At 44.2% G+C, this 14,947-nt stretch overlaps 1 protein-coding gene across 1 annotated transcript in view; it reads left to right on the top strand.

Moving 5' to 3' along the window:
* The window catches only part of BPNT2 (3'(2'), 5'-bisphosphate nucleotidase 2), a 32,281-nt gene that overhangs the window by 9,456 nt on the left and 7,878 nt on the right, over positions 1 to 14,947 (top strand). Inside the window, exons 2-3 of the mRNA XM_068234782.1 lie at positions 5,368 to 5,530; positions 8,694 to 8,789. Coding sequence (XP_068090883.1) covers positions 5,368 to 5,530; positions 8,694 to 8,789 — 259 coding nt within the window. The remainder of the gene's footprint in view (positions 1 to 5,367; positions 5,531 to 8,693; positions 8,790 to 14,947) is intronic.

Genomic DNA, 14,947 nt, shown 5'->3' with positions numbered 1-14,947 from the left:
CTTTTTTTTATGATCTACCTATTTTTGTTAGGAGGCCGTTTGCCCAATTCCTGTCAGTAGAAAGAGATTGCTGTCTTAACTAGGTACATAAACAGTAAAAAGAAAAAAAGGGGGTGTGATCTTCTACAAGATCCATAACTGAAACCTTTTTTTCCCATAGAGATATAAAGAAGTCTTCATGGTTCCCAAGCAGAAGTGTGTAACATGCTATTACTGTATGCCTGGGAGCTGCTGGCAAGAGGAGAGCGTAGAAGGGGCGGATCCTGTGAACGACAACGCTGTGTGTGTGTGTGTGTGTGTGTGTGTGTGTGTGTGTGTCATTAGCAGAATTATGTATATTTTCTCATTTCTTGGCTGCTGTTTAAACCTGGAGGGTTAGAGTTGTGTAAGCTCTCATATAAATTCTTAAATGAAGCTTAATTTTTATGCTGGAGACTGACAGCTTGACATTTCATTTTCTACAGAAGTTCATGTTTCTGTGAGTGGTATCTGTAAAGGCCTTATTAGCATACGCCCCCAACCTCCCAGGCATACAATGGTCTCAATTCACTAAGCTTATCTCCTGTCTTTAGTAAAGTTTCTAAAGTGATCACCATGGTGATAAGGCATGTAGTATTCAGGAAACATTTTAAATTAGGCAATCCTAACGTTTAAGGTGCGTACACACGCACTACTACTACTACTACTACTACTACTAATGCAACGACGGGTCTGCTGGACCCTCCTGCTGGGCGGTCTTTAGCTGACAGTAGCGCATGTGTATGCACTGTCGGCGGACTGAACAGCCTTATACTGTCAGCTAAAGTCTGCCCAGCGGGAGGGTCCGGCGGATCCGTCGTTGCATTTAGTAGTGTGTGTGTACGCACCTTTACTCTTCTGTCTTTAAGTTAACTCTTCAATCCTTAAAATAACTACAGAATTCTGAAGTTAAAGACAGGCTGTTAATTAACTGCATGTGAAAATAACTACAGAGGAGGTAACTTAAGGAATGAAGATAAGATAACTCTCACTGTGTGAAGGTAAGTTTTCTCTTGCCTTATTATCTCCAGCATGATCTTAGTGAATTGAGGCCAGTGTGAATGTTCTGCATACAGCTCATTCAGCTGCTGTTTTTTTGCCTGTGGTAAAGCTTTTTTCTAATCCTCTTTCTAGGCAAAAATGTTATCACTCGGCCAACTTCCCCTCAACCCCTCCCTCCCCTTCCCTCCACCACTAGTTTTGGAAGATATGAATAAGTTATTATTTATTATAAGATATGGGAGTGTGGCAGGATAGCATACTAGCTAAAGGCACCACGTTTGACACAGTAGGCCAGGGTTCCAATCATGCTTAAAGCCACTACCCAACCAGTAAGCAGTCCTTGGGTGAGACACCCTAATGCTCTCCAGGGTGGCCGACTAAGTTTGCCCCTTGTGGCTGCAGCTCTCAAGCCATGGCGGGAGAAAAGCACGATAGAAATGATAGCATTATTCTTAGTGGTTGATTAAAGGGAGTCTGAAGCCATAAAAAAATACCTATTTTTACTGGCCAATATGAGCAGAGGTGAAATGCTGCATTCCCGCGGCAGAACGAGGTATTTATACCCTGACTCTCTATAAGTCTTGCAGTTTTAAGAAAGCTGAAAATAGTAGTGGTCATGTGACCAGGGCTTGTGATTATTCTTTTACACAGTACTTGATTATTATGTGTTCATTGTGGCACCTTTTCAATATGCTTCCAGCTGGTTTTGCACAGTGTCGATATTTGCACATTTTTGTATCAGTGTGACACAACACGTAACACTGTGTGATATGAAGTTTTTTCTTGAGCAGCTGATTATAGTTTTCCACACTAGCATAGACATTGATTGTTGGCTCCCAGAGGGTGTCTTGAACACACACACACACACTTTTACACACACACACACACACACACACACACACACACACACACACACACACACACACACACACACACACACACACACACACACACACACACACACACACACACACACACACACACACACACACACACACACACACACACACACACACACACACACACACACACACACACACACACACACACACACACACACACACACACTTTTGTACCGACTCCACAGCCCTGCTTTAACCTCCCTGGCGGTCTATTAAAAACCGCCAGGGGGCAGTGCAGCCGTTTTTTTGAATTTTTTTTTTTGTTTAAATCATGTGCAGCGGCATCCCCCTACCCTCTTCGATCGCCTCCGGCGATCAGGAAATCCCGGCGACGGGGCGGGATGAAATCCCATGGCGACGGGGCGGGATGATGTCATGGACGTCGTGACGTCTAAGGAAGTCCCGATCCACCCCTCAGCGCTGCCTGCCACTGATAGGCCAGGCAGCGCACGGGCTTAGGGGGGGGGGGGGGTATGTGGCGAATCGGCGCGGGGCGGTCTGCGATCGGTGTGCTCACGCAGCTAGCAAAGTGCTAGCTGCGTGCAGCAAAACAAAATTGCGCAAATCGGCCCAGCAGGGCCTGAGAAAACCTCCTGCGTGGCTTATCTGCTCTTACCTCAACTAGTATAATTGGTCTTTCATAAATTGAGTGAATTATTCCTGTTGATTTCAGAGAAACAAACTGCTGCAGAATTAGATTTATTTGACTAGAATGTCCCATTTCAAGAATGATCACTCTGCAAGCATGGGCACAGAAGGAAATCCAGTATGTGAGAGTTAAGAAAGCATCAGAAGTAGCATCAGAAGTAACCGATCCTTCACTGTACACAGCCACATTGTATGAAATGCTTCTGTTGCCAAGATAATTATAGGTGTGTTCAGGAAGGTGTGATCAGTACGGAGTACCACATCCAAAGAGCACACACAAGTGTATTAGTATTACTACACCACTTTCTGCCACGTACGGCTGCTTACTGATCCAGGTCTCGCAAAGAAGAAGAAACAGCATAGTAATCCATTTAATACTATTTGCAACTTTGTTGTGAACATTCAGGCCTAAGCATAAAATAATTTCACCTTCTCTACCCCTTTTCAACCATATTGAAGGTAGAGCAGTACTGGCAAAGCCAGCGCTTTAGAGGGAACCTGAAGTGAGAGGGATATGGAGGCTGCCATATCTATTTCCTTATAAACTACTCCTCCTCTTTCTAGAGGCAGAGGATCAGCAGGACGGCCAGGCAAGTTGAATTGTTTAAAGAACAAGTGACACCCATGCTAACCTAGAAATAAAAAAACATATATAAGTAGATAAATACTACTTCTACTTACATAACATATGTATTGTGCTATCAACGTAATGATTCCTGTGAATTTTATAAAGGAAAAGCAGAGAATCCTATATATAGACTATTTCCATCTTGGTTACCTTTGAATGCAGCTAATCTTGGCATTTCCTCCCTCACTCTTTTTTTTTTCTCCTCTTGCTAATTGTGTATTCGTTACCTGCCCTCCTCCCAAATTCTTCAGACACTCCCACTGAGGTCTATACTAGGAAGTGCACTGTCTTCGGTCGTTAGGAGGGGAAATAAATAGAAAAGGAGGAATATATTATAGATAAAAATACCCCCCAGCATGCAACTTCTTTGCCAGTCGATGGCAATTAAAGGGCCAGTTCTCCTAAGGTATGCGATAACTCCAAACCATAACAGCAGAAAAAGTTTTGAATGCAGGATTAGCATCTTTATCACTTAATACACCCAGACTAGTTGCTGTTGAAATTAGATTTTTATAGTGACAATCCCGCTTTAAAGAGAAAATGTAACATCAAAAAGTTCCCCTGGGGGGTACTCACCTCGGGAGGGGGAAGCCTCAGGGTCCCAATAAGGCTTTCCACGCCGTCCTCTGTCCCACGGGGGTCTCGCTGCAGCCCTTTAAAGCCGGCCCGACAGATCCGACAGCCTGTTCAATATTTACCTTTCCAGGCTCCAATGGGGGCTCCGAAGTAGACGGAAATACCCGATCTCAGTCGGGTCCGCTCCACTGTGCAGGCGCCGGAGAATGGCGCCTGCTCAGTAGAGCAGACCCGACGGCGATCGGGTATTTCTGCCAATTTCGGAGCTGAGAGCTGGCACTGCGCCTGCGCAGGAGTCGGGAAGGTAAATATTTACATCGCCGCTGTTCGGAGGGCTGCAGCGAGACCTCTGAGGGACGGAGATTCCAATTAGCGTTGTCTGAAATCTAATAAGGGACATCTGCAGAAACATAACTCTTACAGTTTACCTGCCAAGGGAGAATGTCATCGGGGTGTGATATGAAAATGGGCACATTTTCGAGGCGCATAGACACATGCACTGTGTACATTACTAACTAAACTATGCTCGCTTAAAGTGAACCTGTGTCCAAATCCTGTAGTAAACCTGTGAAAACATTTTTCGTGCTGCCTTATGATTGCTCTGTGTTTGACTTTAGTGTCATTTTTCTTTGTTCTGAATCTGCCTTTATCCCTATGTGTATGGAGGGAGACCTGAGTCATACAATGTGTCCGCCACTTCCTGCCTATGTTAACCAGCTGTCATCACGTCTAGTCATGTGATATTGATAAACCAAGGATAGCTTTTCCTGTGAGAGGGATAAAACTGCAGCCTGGAGGAAGCTTTTAACGATAGTGATCTCGTGTAGACAGTAAATTGCAAACAACCAGCTTGAATGACATTATTTTACTGAAAATGTTTGTGCCCACTCCATAACCATGCAAGGGCTGTGGAGTAGGAGTCAGAGCAATTTTGGGTACCTGGAGTCAGAGGTTTCATAAACCGAGGAGTTGGATTAAATTACTGGGGGTTTTTTTTAGTTTATAATTATTATTGTAAAACATGAACTTAAGAAAATGTGCAAAAGAGGCAAATTATGAAGCTTACAAAACAGTCCCAAGACTATAAGGGTTTTAATAGGAACAGCATCAGTCTTTATTCTTCAATAGTACAAAATCTTCTTGATTGCGGTCGTAAAATGTAGACAATTCATACAAAGATCCACTCTACAGAACCATTAGCTGCCTGACACGTGTTTCACTGTCATAAGCCGCTTCCTCAGAGGTACACAAATATGTAGATATCAGGATAAAACCCAAGGTTAACAGACCGCGATCTAAGGAGCAGGGTGTCCAAACACAGCACGAAGATGTGCTGTCCATAGAAGCCAAAAGGAATGTGCAAAAGAGGGCGATTTTGCACACTCCTGTTGGCTTCTTCTCATTGACCCCTGAAAGAACCTGGTTCTCGGTGAGGTGGCGCGTTTAGTAAGAAGTGCACCACCACAGACACAACCCAGCACATGATAACAAAAACATACCTCTAACATACATATCATAGTACAGAGAACTGCTTTGTTACTATCAATGGGTGACTGCTAATGAAAACTGATAAGTGTTTTTTTTTTTATTCAGGTGAATACTGAAGAGCACCTTGAAGATGATGATAAGGAGCCAATCTCTTGGGACCATAAAATACCAGATGATATTAAAGACAAAATCCAGAATCCAATATTGGCTTCTTCCGAAAGTATCACTGTCTGGATAGATCCATTGGATGCAACACATGAATATACAGGTAATTTGCTGAGACTTAAAGGGCACTGAGCAGCTAGAAATTAAAATACATAAAATGAACCTTGCCATAAGGGAGGCTTGTAGTGTGCTGTTGGTATAAGCGTCATTACTTTACCTACGGGGTGCTACTCCTCTGACACCCCTGTTGGTACGGTATCCACCACCTTCCCCAGGAGAGCCCGTAGTTTGCAGCATTCCGGAGTTCCCAATGAAGATGCGCACCTGCGACTGCTGCAATGCATGCTGGGAGATGTAGTCCATGGACGTGATTACATCATCTATTTTAATTTCTAGCTGCTCAGCTGCCTTTAATTTTATGGTGTTCACAGGCAAACATCTAGATATTTTCCTAATCACCTGGAAAGCAGGTTTGGGGGATGACTGTTCTGTTTAAGGACATGTACTTTGCAAAGTATACAAGCAGTAAAATATCCCAGACAATGAAATACTACCAGTTCTTGAAAGAAGGAAATAGCCTTACCCCTGCCATGGTCACCCACGTAACTGCCACCTCAGCTTTATGAATAGCCTATCACTGTTATGGGTAGCCTCACAAACCAATAGGAAGGTGAGTGAGGGCAAGGCCAGTCATGAAGGAAGTGGGGCATGGCTTAACCATCAGTGGTTAGTATTTTAGCGCCAAGGACTTGGCAAGATGAATAAGGGTGCATGTAGACACTTTTATCTCCCTGTGCAGCACCTTTATATAAAAAAGACATAAAGAAGTGAAATCTAGTGCTACTAGATACCAGAGGTGGCAGCGTGAGGGGCGGCTGGTTGAACACTGTTAGCTGCTTCTTTATGCCCCGATGTAAGGCATGCTTGTGAGAAGACAAATGGAAAAGGAGGAGCGCTTCATAGTGTAAAACAGTATTTATTCAGAAAAAGTGCTGTAAAAATGCACTTACTAGATATAAAATCTTAATGCGCCTGTAGGTATTGTGCAATCACGTTGTGACATCAAGGGTGCCACCTGCCAAACCGCCATGTCCTGCATTTGTCTGTGTCCGGGTGGAGATGGACTCAGGTGGCTGCCCTGTCAGTTATCAGTGTGCTGGTAGCGTCACAACATGTTTCGGCGAGTCCTCGCCTTCATCAGGTGGCAGGCATCACCCTTGAGGTCACAACGAGAGTGCGATTGCCCAATACTACATGTTCATTAAGATTTTATCTCTAGTAAGTGCATTTTTACTGCGCATGTTTTCTGAATAAATACACTATGGACGGCACCTTTATATGCCTGTTACACCAGTGTTAGTAGACCAGCAGTTAAAAGGTTGTAGTGTAATACTGTGTACATAATGATCACTAAGCCCTAGAATTTTTATCAGTTGTGTCTCCATGTGAATCTTTCAGTGCTGCTGGTTTAGCTGTGAATGAGAAAAGCAGAGTAAGGGCTCAGACACACTATAAGTGCTTGTGATTGATTAACAATTAGCGAAATTGCGGTAAAAATCGTCGCATTCGCATACTTTTTTTTTAATGAAAGTGAATGTGAGCAATTTTTAAAAAGCGTTCAGAAAGCGCTAATCAATCGCAAGTGCTCAGAAAAAGCGCTTATAGTGTGTCTGAGCCCTTAATGGTGTTTTGTCATCCAGTAGGGTAACCCCTCCTGTAACATCAAATGGGATGAATAAATACTATACCCTCTGCCAGTTTGCTTCTTATGTCCGTATAGCCCCCATAGGGGAGCATTGCTGCAGTTTTATTAAAATGCCCATTAACGGTACAATTTTTTTTCATCGGATGCGATCTTTCTACGCACTTTTTACAATTGAAAGTAATCGGAAGGTAATTATTGATTGTTCCCATAAACAGGTCGATTAGGGCATTTTTTCTCTTCAGACAGGATCGTAAAATTCATCTTTGGGGTCGGCAGAAGTTTCACTTCCAATCAACCAAACAATTGTCTCACATTGATTTTCACCAAACACTGCTGTTTTCTGTAGAATTTGATTGTAAATATCACATTGAAAGATTGCATTTGATGAAAATATTGTACTATTAATGGGCACTTTTACCTATTAATGGTACAAATTTTTCATCAGATGCGAACTTTTGATGCGCATTTTACGATTGATCGTAAGCAGTCGGAAGGTAATTGTAAAGTTCCACAAATAGTTCAATTTGGGCATTTTCTCTCTTCAGATACAATCATAGCATCCAACTTTTGGATTGATTCAATTTTATGCTCCAAACAACCATTGAATCGGTTTACATCTATGTTCGCCACACTCTGCGCAGTTTTCTGTACAATTCAAACGTAGAAGGTGTGTTGAAAGTTCGCATGATGATAAAAATATACCGTTAATGGGCACATTAAAGTGGACAGTAAGAAAACATAAAGAAATGCACCCTGTATGTATTTAGAGTTTAGCCTGTCTAATTCTCCCTCATTTGTGTCTAATCACAAATTGTAATTTGATCTCTCCCATGTCAGCTGCTTCCCTCTGCAGAGCAGCTAATTTGTAAACACAGGCTGTTAACCCTATGTCTGCTTTCATGAAAGCAGGAAGTAGACAAACTGCAGATTTATTGTAGGATTTGTATCAGCTGTAACAAAGAAATGTTTTTCTTTAAAGGTTTTTATGCTGTTGCATGTCTTTTAGAGCAGAGAGGAAGTTCTGAGTTCAGGTCTGCTTTAAAGGACAACTGACGGGAGAGGGATATGGAGGCTGCCATATTTTCCTTTTAAGCAATACCAGTTGCCTGGCTGTCCTGCTGACCCTCTGCCTCTAATACTTTTAGCCACAGACCCTGAACAAGCATGCAGCAGATCAGCTGTTTCTGACATCGTCAGGATTAGCTGCATGCTTGTTTCTGGTGTTATTCAGACACTACTGCAGCCAAATAGGTCAGCAGGGCTTTCAGGCAACTGGTATTCTTTAAAAGTAGATACATATATCAGCCTTCATATGTCTCTAACTTAATTTGCCCTTTGAGACCAAAGGCTGTAATGAAGCTAAAGATGGCTTTGATATTCCCTGGAGAGAGAGGGCAGGACAGCAATAAGAACCCAAAGGTTTATTTCTTCTTTCCTGTCTATGCCTGCAAGACTCACATTCACATACTGTCTACAGTGGAGCAAATTCTGAAATGTTACTATTGAGATCAATAAAAGTTACTTCCAGGTTTTATGTTGTTATTTATTTGTAATCTTTTAGAGAACCTTGTGGACTTTGTCACTACGATGGTGTGTGTTGCTGTTCATGGAAAGCCTGTGATTGGTGTAATACATAAACCTTTCACCCACTACACTGGTAAGTTCTTTTTTCACTTTTTAATGCTTACCTTTGTATAAAACGTGAGTTTTAGAAAACAGACGTGGCCTCTCGCTAGACAAATGCTGTATTTATAATAAAATTGCCATAGATATAGGTGGGTATTCCAAAAGTATTTTTATAATTCATGGTTGTTAAAAACATATTTGTATTTCAGTCGGCATCCACCTAAAGGTGGCCATACATTAGAAGATTATAAGCAGATTAGACCAAGAGACAAATTTATCTCTAATCGAATCTGATTAGAGATAAAATTGTCTCTTGGTGGAATCTGCCCATACACTACAAGCCGATTCCCGTCCGATTTCAGCATGAAATCATCAGGGAATCGGCTGAGCCTGCCGCATCCACCCGGCCTCTGCCCCCAAAATGTATAAATGTATGTAGTGTGCACATTTATACATTACCTGTCCTGTAGCAGCTTCCGCACGGTGTCCGTCCATCTCGCCGGGTAACAGCCACATACACACTAACGGCGCATAGCGTCTGACGTCAGATGCTACACGCCGCCGGCGTGTATGCGGAACCTGACAAGATGGGCGGAAACCGCGTGGAGGCTGACACCGGACAGGTAATATATAAATGCACACTCTACATTCATTTATACATTGCAGCGGAGATGGTTTTGTCGTCTTGTTGCTTGTTCGCAAATCGGCCGCCGTACCGCCGCACACCCGACCAACCAAATTCGGCCCGACATCTTGCAGAATGCGCGATCGAACGTGCGGCCAATTTCTGTCCCGAAATTGGTCGCTTTGTCGGTCAGGCATGCACTTGGCAGCACCAATTTTCATCCAATTCGATTATAATAATCGAATTGGATGGTCGATTGGTTGGTTGGTCGGCTAATGCATGGCCCCCTTAAGAATTTGAGAAATTTCCCGTAGGTTAAAAATGCACTTATGTGGAACCTTGGCAGCAGGACCTTGATCGGAATTATATTGCTAAAAGACCTCCCAGTATCAACTCTTTGCTTCAGGAGTAACAAGCTGCATGGAACAGTTTATTACTCCATTCAATGACCGCAAAATGGAACACTCCTATTGGCCACTTTAAGCATACATGAACTGATATGTGACATAACGCGATACACAGGGGTACATGTAGAGCCAAGCCTACTTAGAACCTGCCTGGGGGATCATTACAGAGGGAACATGGAGGGCTGGTTGGGCAGCCTCCTTTATCCCACCCATCCAGCTCTCTCTGCTCCTGGCTCAGTAATGTCAGCACAGCTTCAGGATGGTGACCCTGCCAGGCAGGGAAAGGTGGTGGAAGGGTGACAGCCAGAGCAGTTAGGGAATAGAGGCAGCCACACATTTGCAGTTCAGTTTAGCAGGTGAACCCCGTTTTTGTGTTAGGATTTGCAGGTTCACCAGAGTGTGGAGTTTAGAGTGCCTGAAGTAATATAAGCTCCAGAGATCTGGCTTTGGTAACTGACATTTCTTTTTGCACATGCAGTCCTTGCGCAAAGGCTGTGTGTATTCTGTTAAATGCAACCAAGCTATACTTTAGAGAAATCAATACAAATAATTAGGCTGCCATATTACCTAGCAAGCATACGATTTAAATTGACGCTTGTTTGCTTAGGAAGCAATGAAAATCACACTGTACTATATTTACAGCCTCTGGAGGCGTGTCAAGACTTCCAGAGGCTTCAGGTATAGCTCAGCTATATTTTCATTGCCTCAGAAACAACAAATTGTGGGTTTGAAAGTTATGCTAATCTAGCTGCCTGGTTACTGGTATTTGTGTTCAGACGCATTGACTGGGTGTGTGTGTGTAGAAAGGCATGGCAGTTACAGAGCAGCCTGTAGGGAGGGAGAGAATCTGGGATAGGCATCAGGAAGGTGATAATGGTGTGGATGGGAGGTTGGGGCTAGCATCACAACGAAATTTATTTTTAAAGGGAACCTGAGGTGAGAGGGAAATGAAGGCTGACATTTATTTCCTTTCAGAGAATGCAAATTGTCTGGCTATCCTGCTAATCCCTCTGCCTCTAAAGGCTCGTACACACCTCGAATTTTGGCAAACAACCAGTCGTTTGCCAAAATGCGACGTGTGTACGAGCCTTTATACTTTTTGCCATAGGCCCTGAATATGCAGTTCAGGTGCTCTGACTAGATTAGTCACATGCTTGTTTCAGGTGTGTGACAGAAAAATCAGCTGGACTGCAACGCAACAAATTTAGCTTAACCACTTTCCGACCGCCCACAGCCGATGGGCGGCAGCAAGGGCTGGGCCCAAACGCCCGCAATACGCCCATCGGCGGCGGCGTGCGTGGTTATGCGCAGATCGCGTGACGCGATCAGGCGCCGGCGACAGGCTCCGCCTCCCCCTTGCGCAGTAACCCGCCGGCCGTTCGGAAGCGCCGGCGGGTTACTAGCGTCCAGATCGCCGCATACAAAGTGTATAATACGCTTTGTAATGTATACAAAGCGTATTATACAGGCTGCCTCCTACCCTGGTGGTCCCAGTGTTCGAGGGACCTCCAGGGCAGGCTGCAGCCACCCTAGTCTGCACCCAAACACACTGATCTGCCCCCTGATCGCCCACAGCACCCCTCAGACACCCCTGCCCACCCCCCAGACCACTGTTTGCACCCAATCACCCCCCTAATCACCCATCAATCAATCATTTTGTGCCCTAATTTGCCCCTTGGGGGCTCCTGATCACCCCCCCCCCCCACCCCTCAGATTCTCCCCAGACCTCCTGTGTACTGTATGCGTCTATCCCCCCTGTAATAACCCACTGATCACCCGTCAATCACCCCCTGTCACTGCCACCCTTCAATCAGCCCCTAACCTGCCCCTTGCGGGCAATCTGATCACCCACCCACACCATCAGATCGCCCGCAGACCCGCCGTCAGATCACCTCCCAAGTGCATTGTTTACATCTGTTCTCTCCTCTAAACACCCACTAATTACCCATCAATCACCCCCTGTCACCACCTGTCACTGCTACCCATGAGATCAGACCCCTATCTGCCCCTAGGGCACCCAATCACCCGCCCACACCCTCAGAACGACCTCAGACCCCCCCCCAGACCTCCCCCCCCTGTGTACTGTATACATATATTATCACCTGTCAATCACCCGTCAATCACCACCTGTCACTGCCACTTATCAGATCAGACCCTAACCTGCCTCCCACAGGCATCTGATCACCCTCCCACACCATCAGCTTGCCCGCAGACCTACCCTTAGATCAACTCCAAAGTGCATTGTTTACATTTGTTCTGCCATCTAATCACCCATCGATCACCCATCAATCACCACCTGTCACTGCTACCCATCAGATTAGACCCCTATCTGCCCCTAGGGCACCCAATCAACCGCCCACACCCTCAGAACGGCCTCAGACCACAGCCCTGATCACCTCGCCAGTGTATTGCTTGCATCTATTCCCCTCTCTAATCACACCTTGAGACACCCATCAATCACCTGTCACCACCTGTAACCCCCTAGCACACCTACCTATCAGATCAGGCCCTAATTTGCCCCGTGTGGGCTCCTGATCACTCGGCCAAACCCTCAGATCCCCCTCAGACCCCCTTCCGATCACCTCCCCAGTGCATTGATTGCATCTATTTTCCCCTCTAACCACCCCCTGAGACACCCATCAATCACCTCCTGTCACCCCCCCTAGCACTCCTATCCATCAGATAAGGCCCAATACAACCTGTCATCTAAAAGGCCACCCTGCATATGACCGGTTCCACAAAATTCGCCCTCTCAGACCACCTGTCATCAAAATTTGCAGATGCTTATACCCCTGAACAGTCATTTTGAGACATTTGGTTTCCAGACTACTCACGGTTTTGGGCCCGTAAAATGCCAGGGCAGTATAGGAACCCCACAAGTGACCCCATTTTAGAAAAGACACCCCAAGGTATTCTGTTGTGTATGACGAGTTCATAGAAGATTTTATTTTTTTGTCAAAAGTTAGCGGAAATTGATTTTTATTGGTTTTTTCACAAAGTGTCAATTTCCGCTAACTTGTGACAAAAAAAAAATCTTCTATGAACTCACCATACTCCTAACAGAATACCTTGGGGTGTCTTCTTTCTAAGATGGGGTCACTTGTGGGGTTCCTATACTGCCCTGGCATTTTAGGGGCCCTAAACCGTGAGGAGTAGTCTAGAATCCAAATGCCTCAAAATGACCTGTGAATAGGACGTTAGGCCCCTTAGCGCACCTAGGTTGCAAAAAAGTGCCACACATCTGGTATCGCCGTACTCAGAAGTAGTATAACGTGTTTTGGGGTGTATTTTTACACATACCCATGCTAGGTGGGAGAAATATCTCTGTAAATGACAATTTGATTTTTTTTTTTTTTACACACAATTGTCCATTTACAGAGAGATTTCTCCCACCCAGCATGGGTATGTGTAAAAATACACCCCAAAACACATTATACTACTTCTCCTGAGTACGGCAATACCACGTGTGGCACTTTTTTGCAGCCTAACTGCGCTAAGGGGCCCAAAGTCCAATGAGCACATTTAGGCTTTACAGGGGTGCTTACAATTAGGCACCCCCAAAATGCCAGGACAGTAAACACACAACGCAAATGACCCCATTTTGGAAAGTAGACACTTCAAGGTATTCAGATAGGAGCATGGTGAGTCCGTGGTAGATTTCATTTTTTTTAATCGCAAGTTAGAAGAAATGGAAACTTTTTTTTTTGTCACAAAGTGTCATTCTCCGCTAATTTGTGACAAAAAATACAATCTTCTATGAACTCACCATGCCTCTCAGTGAATACTTTGGGATGTCTTCTTTCCAAAATGGGGTCATTTGGGGGGTATTTATACTATCCTGGAATTTTAGCACATCAGGAAACATGACAGGTAGTCAGAAAAGTCAGAGATGCTTCAAAATGGGAATATTCACTTTTGGCACCATAGTTTGTAAACGCTATAACTTTTACTCAAACCAATAAATATACACTGAATTAATTTTTTTTTTAATCAAAGACATGTAGCACAATACATTTGGAGAAAAATGTATACAGAAAATTTACTTTATTTGAAAAATGTCAGCACAGAAAGTAAAAAAAAAAATCATTTTTTTGACAAAATGCATGTCTTTTTTGATGAATATAATAAAAAGTAAAACTCGCAGCAGCAATAAAATAGCACCAAAAGAAAGCTGTATTAGTGACAAGAAAAGGAGGTAAAATTCATTTATGTGGTAGGTTGTATGACCGAGCAATAAACCGTGAAAGCTGCAGTGGTCTGAATGGAGAAAAAGGCTCTGGTCCTTAAAGAGATTCTGTATTGTTAAAATCGCACAAAAGTAAACCTACCAGTGCGTTAGGGGACATCTCCTATTCCCCTCTGTCACAATTTCGCCGCTGCCCGCCACATTAAAAGTAGTTAAAAACAGTTTTAAAAAGTTTGTTTATAAACAAACAAAATGGCCACCAAAACAGGAAGTAGGTTGATGTACAGTATGTCCACACATAGAAAATACATCCATACACAAGCAGGCTGTATACAGCTTTCCTTTTGAATCTCAAGAGATAATTTGTGTGTTTCTTTCCCCCTGCAGCTCTCACCCACTGAAGTGTTACAGGCTGATGGTTTCTTCCTGCAGACAGCTCTGCCCGTGTCTGTAATTCCTCAGCATGTGTCTCCTTTCACAACAGAGGATTTATCCAGCTTGTAAAAGATAAGAGAGCAGAGAAAAGATGGCTAATGTAAATAACACACACACACACACGGGAGTGTGCATAGAGGGGCGCGTGCATAGCAGATCAACACTGAAGAGTTGGCAGCCTTCCAGGCACAGGGTGACAATTCCGACAGGGGAAAGATAAGCTGATTTATTACAGAGACGGTGATAGTAGAAAATGCTGCAGTAACCCAGAGCACATTAGAATAGGTTTAGGAACTTGTAGGATGGTAGAAAACAGGATGAAATTTTTGTTACAGAGTCTCTTTAACCTCCTGAGCAATAATCCCGAGCTGAGCTCGGGTATGTCGCGCAGGAGGATTTCTCAGGCCCCGCTGGGCCGATTTGCATAATTTTTTTTTTTGTTACACGCAGCTAGCACTTTGCTAGCTGCGTGTAACTTCCGATCGCCGCCGCTCGCCGCCGATCCGCTGCTACCCGCCGTTCCGCGCAGCCCCCCC

The sequence above is a fragment of the Hyperolius riggenbachi genome, chromosome 5, assembly GCF_040937935.1.
Source record: "Hyperolius riggenbachi isolate aHypRig1 chromosome 5, aHypRig1.pri, whole genome shotgun sequence".
In the NCBI taxonomy this organism is placed as follows: Eukaryota; Metazoa; Chordata; class Amphibia; order Anura; family Hyperoliidae; genus Hyperolius; species Hyperolius riggenbachi.
Note: the sequence above shows the minus strand (reverse complement) of the source record. Positions and strands in the feature narration are given on the sequence as shown.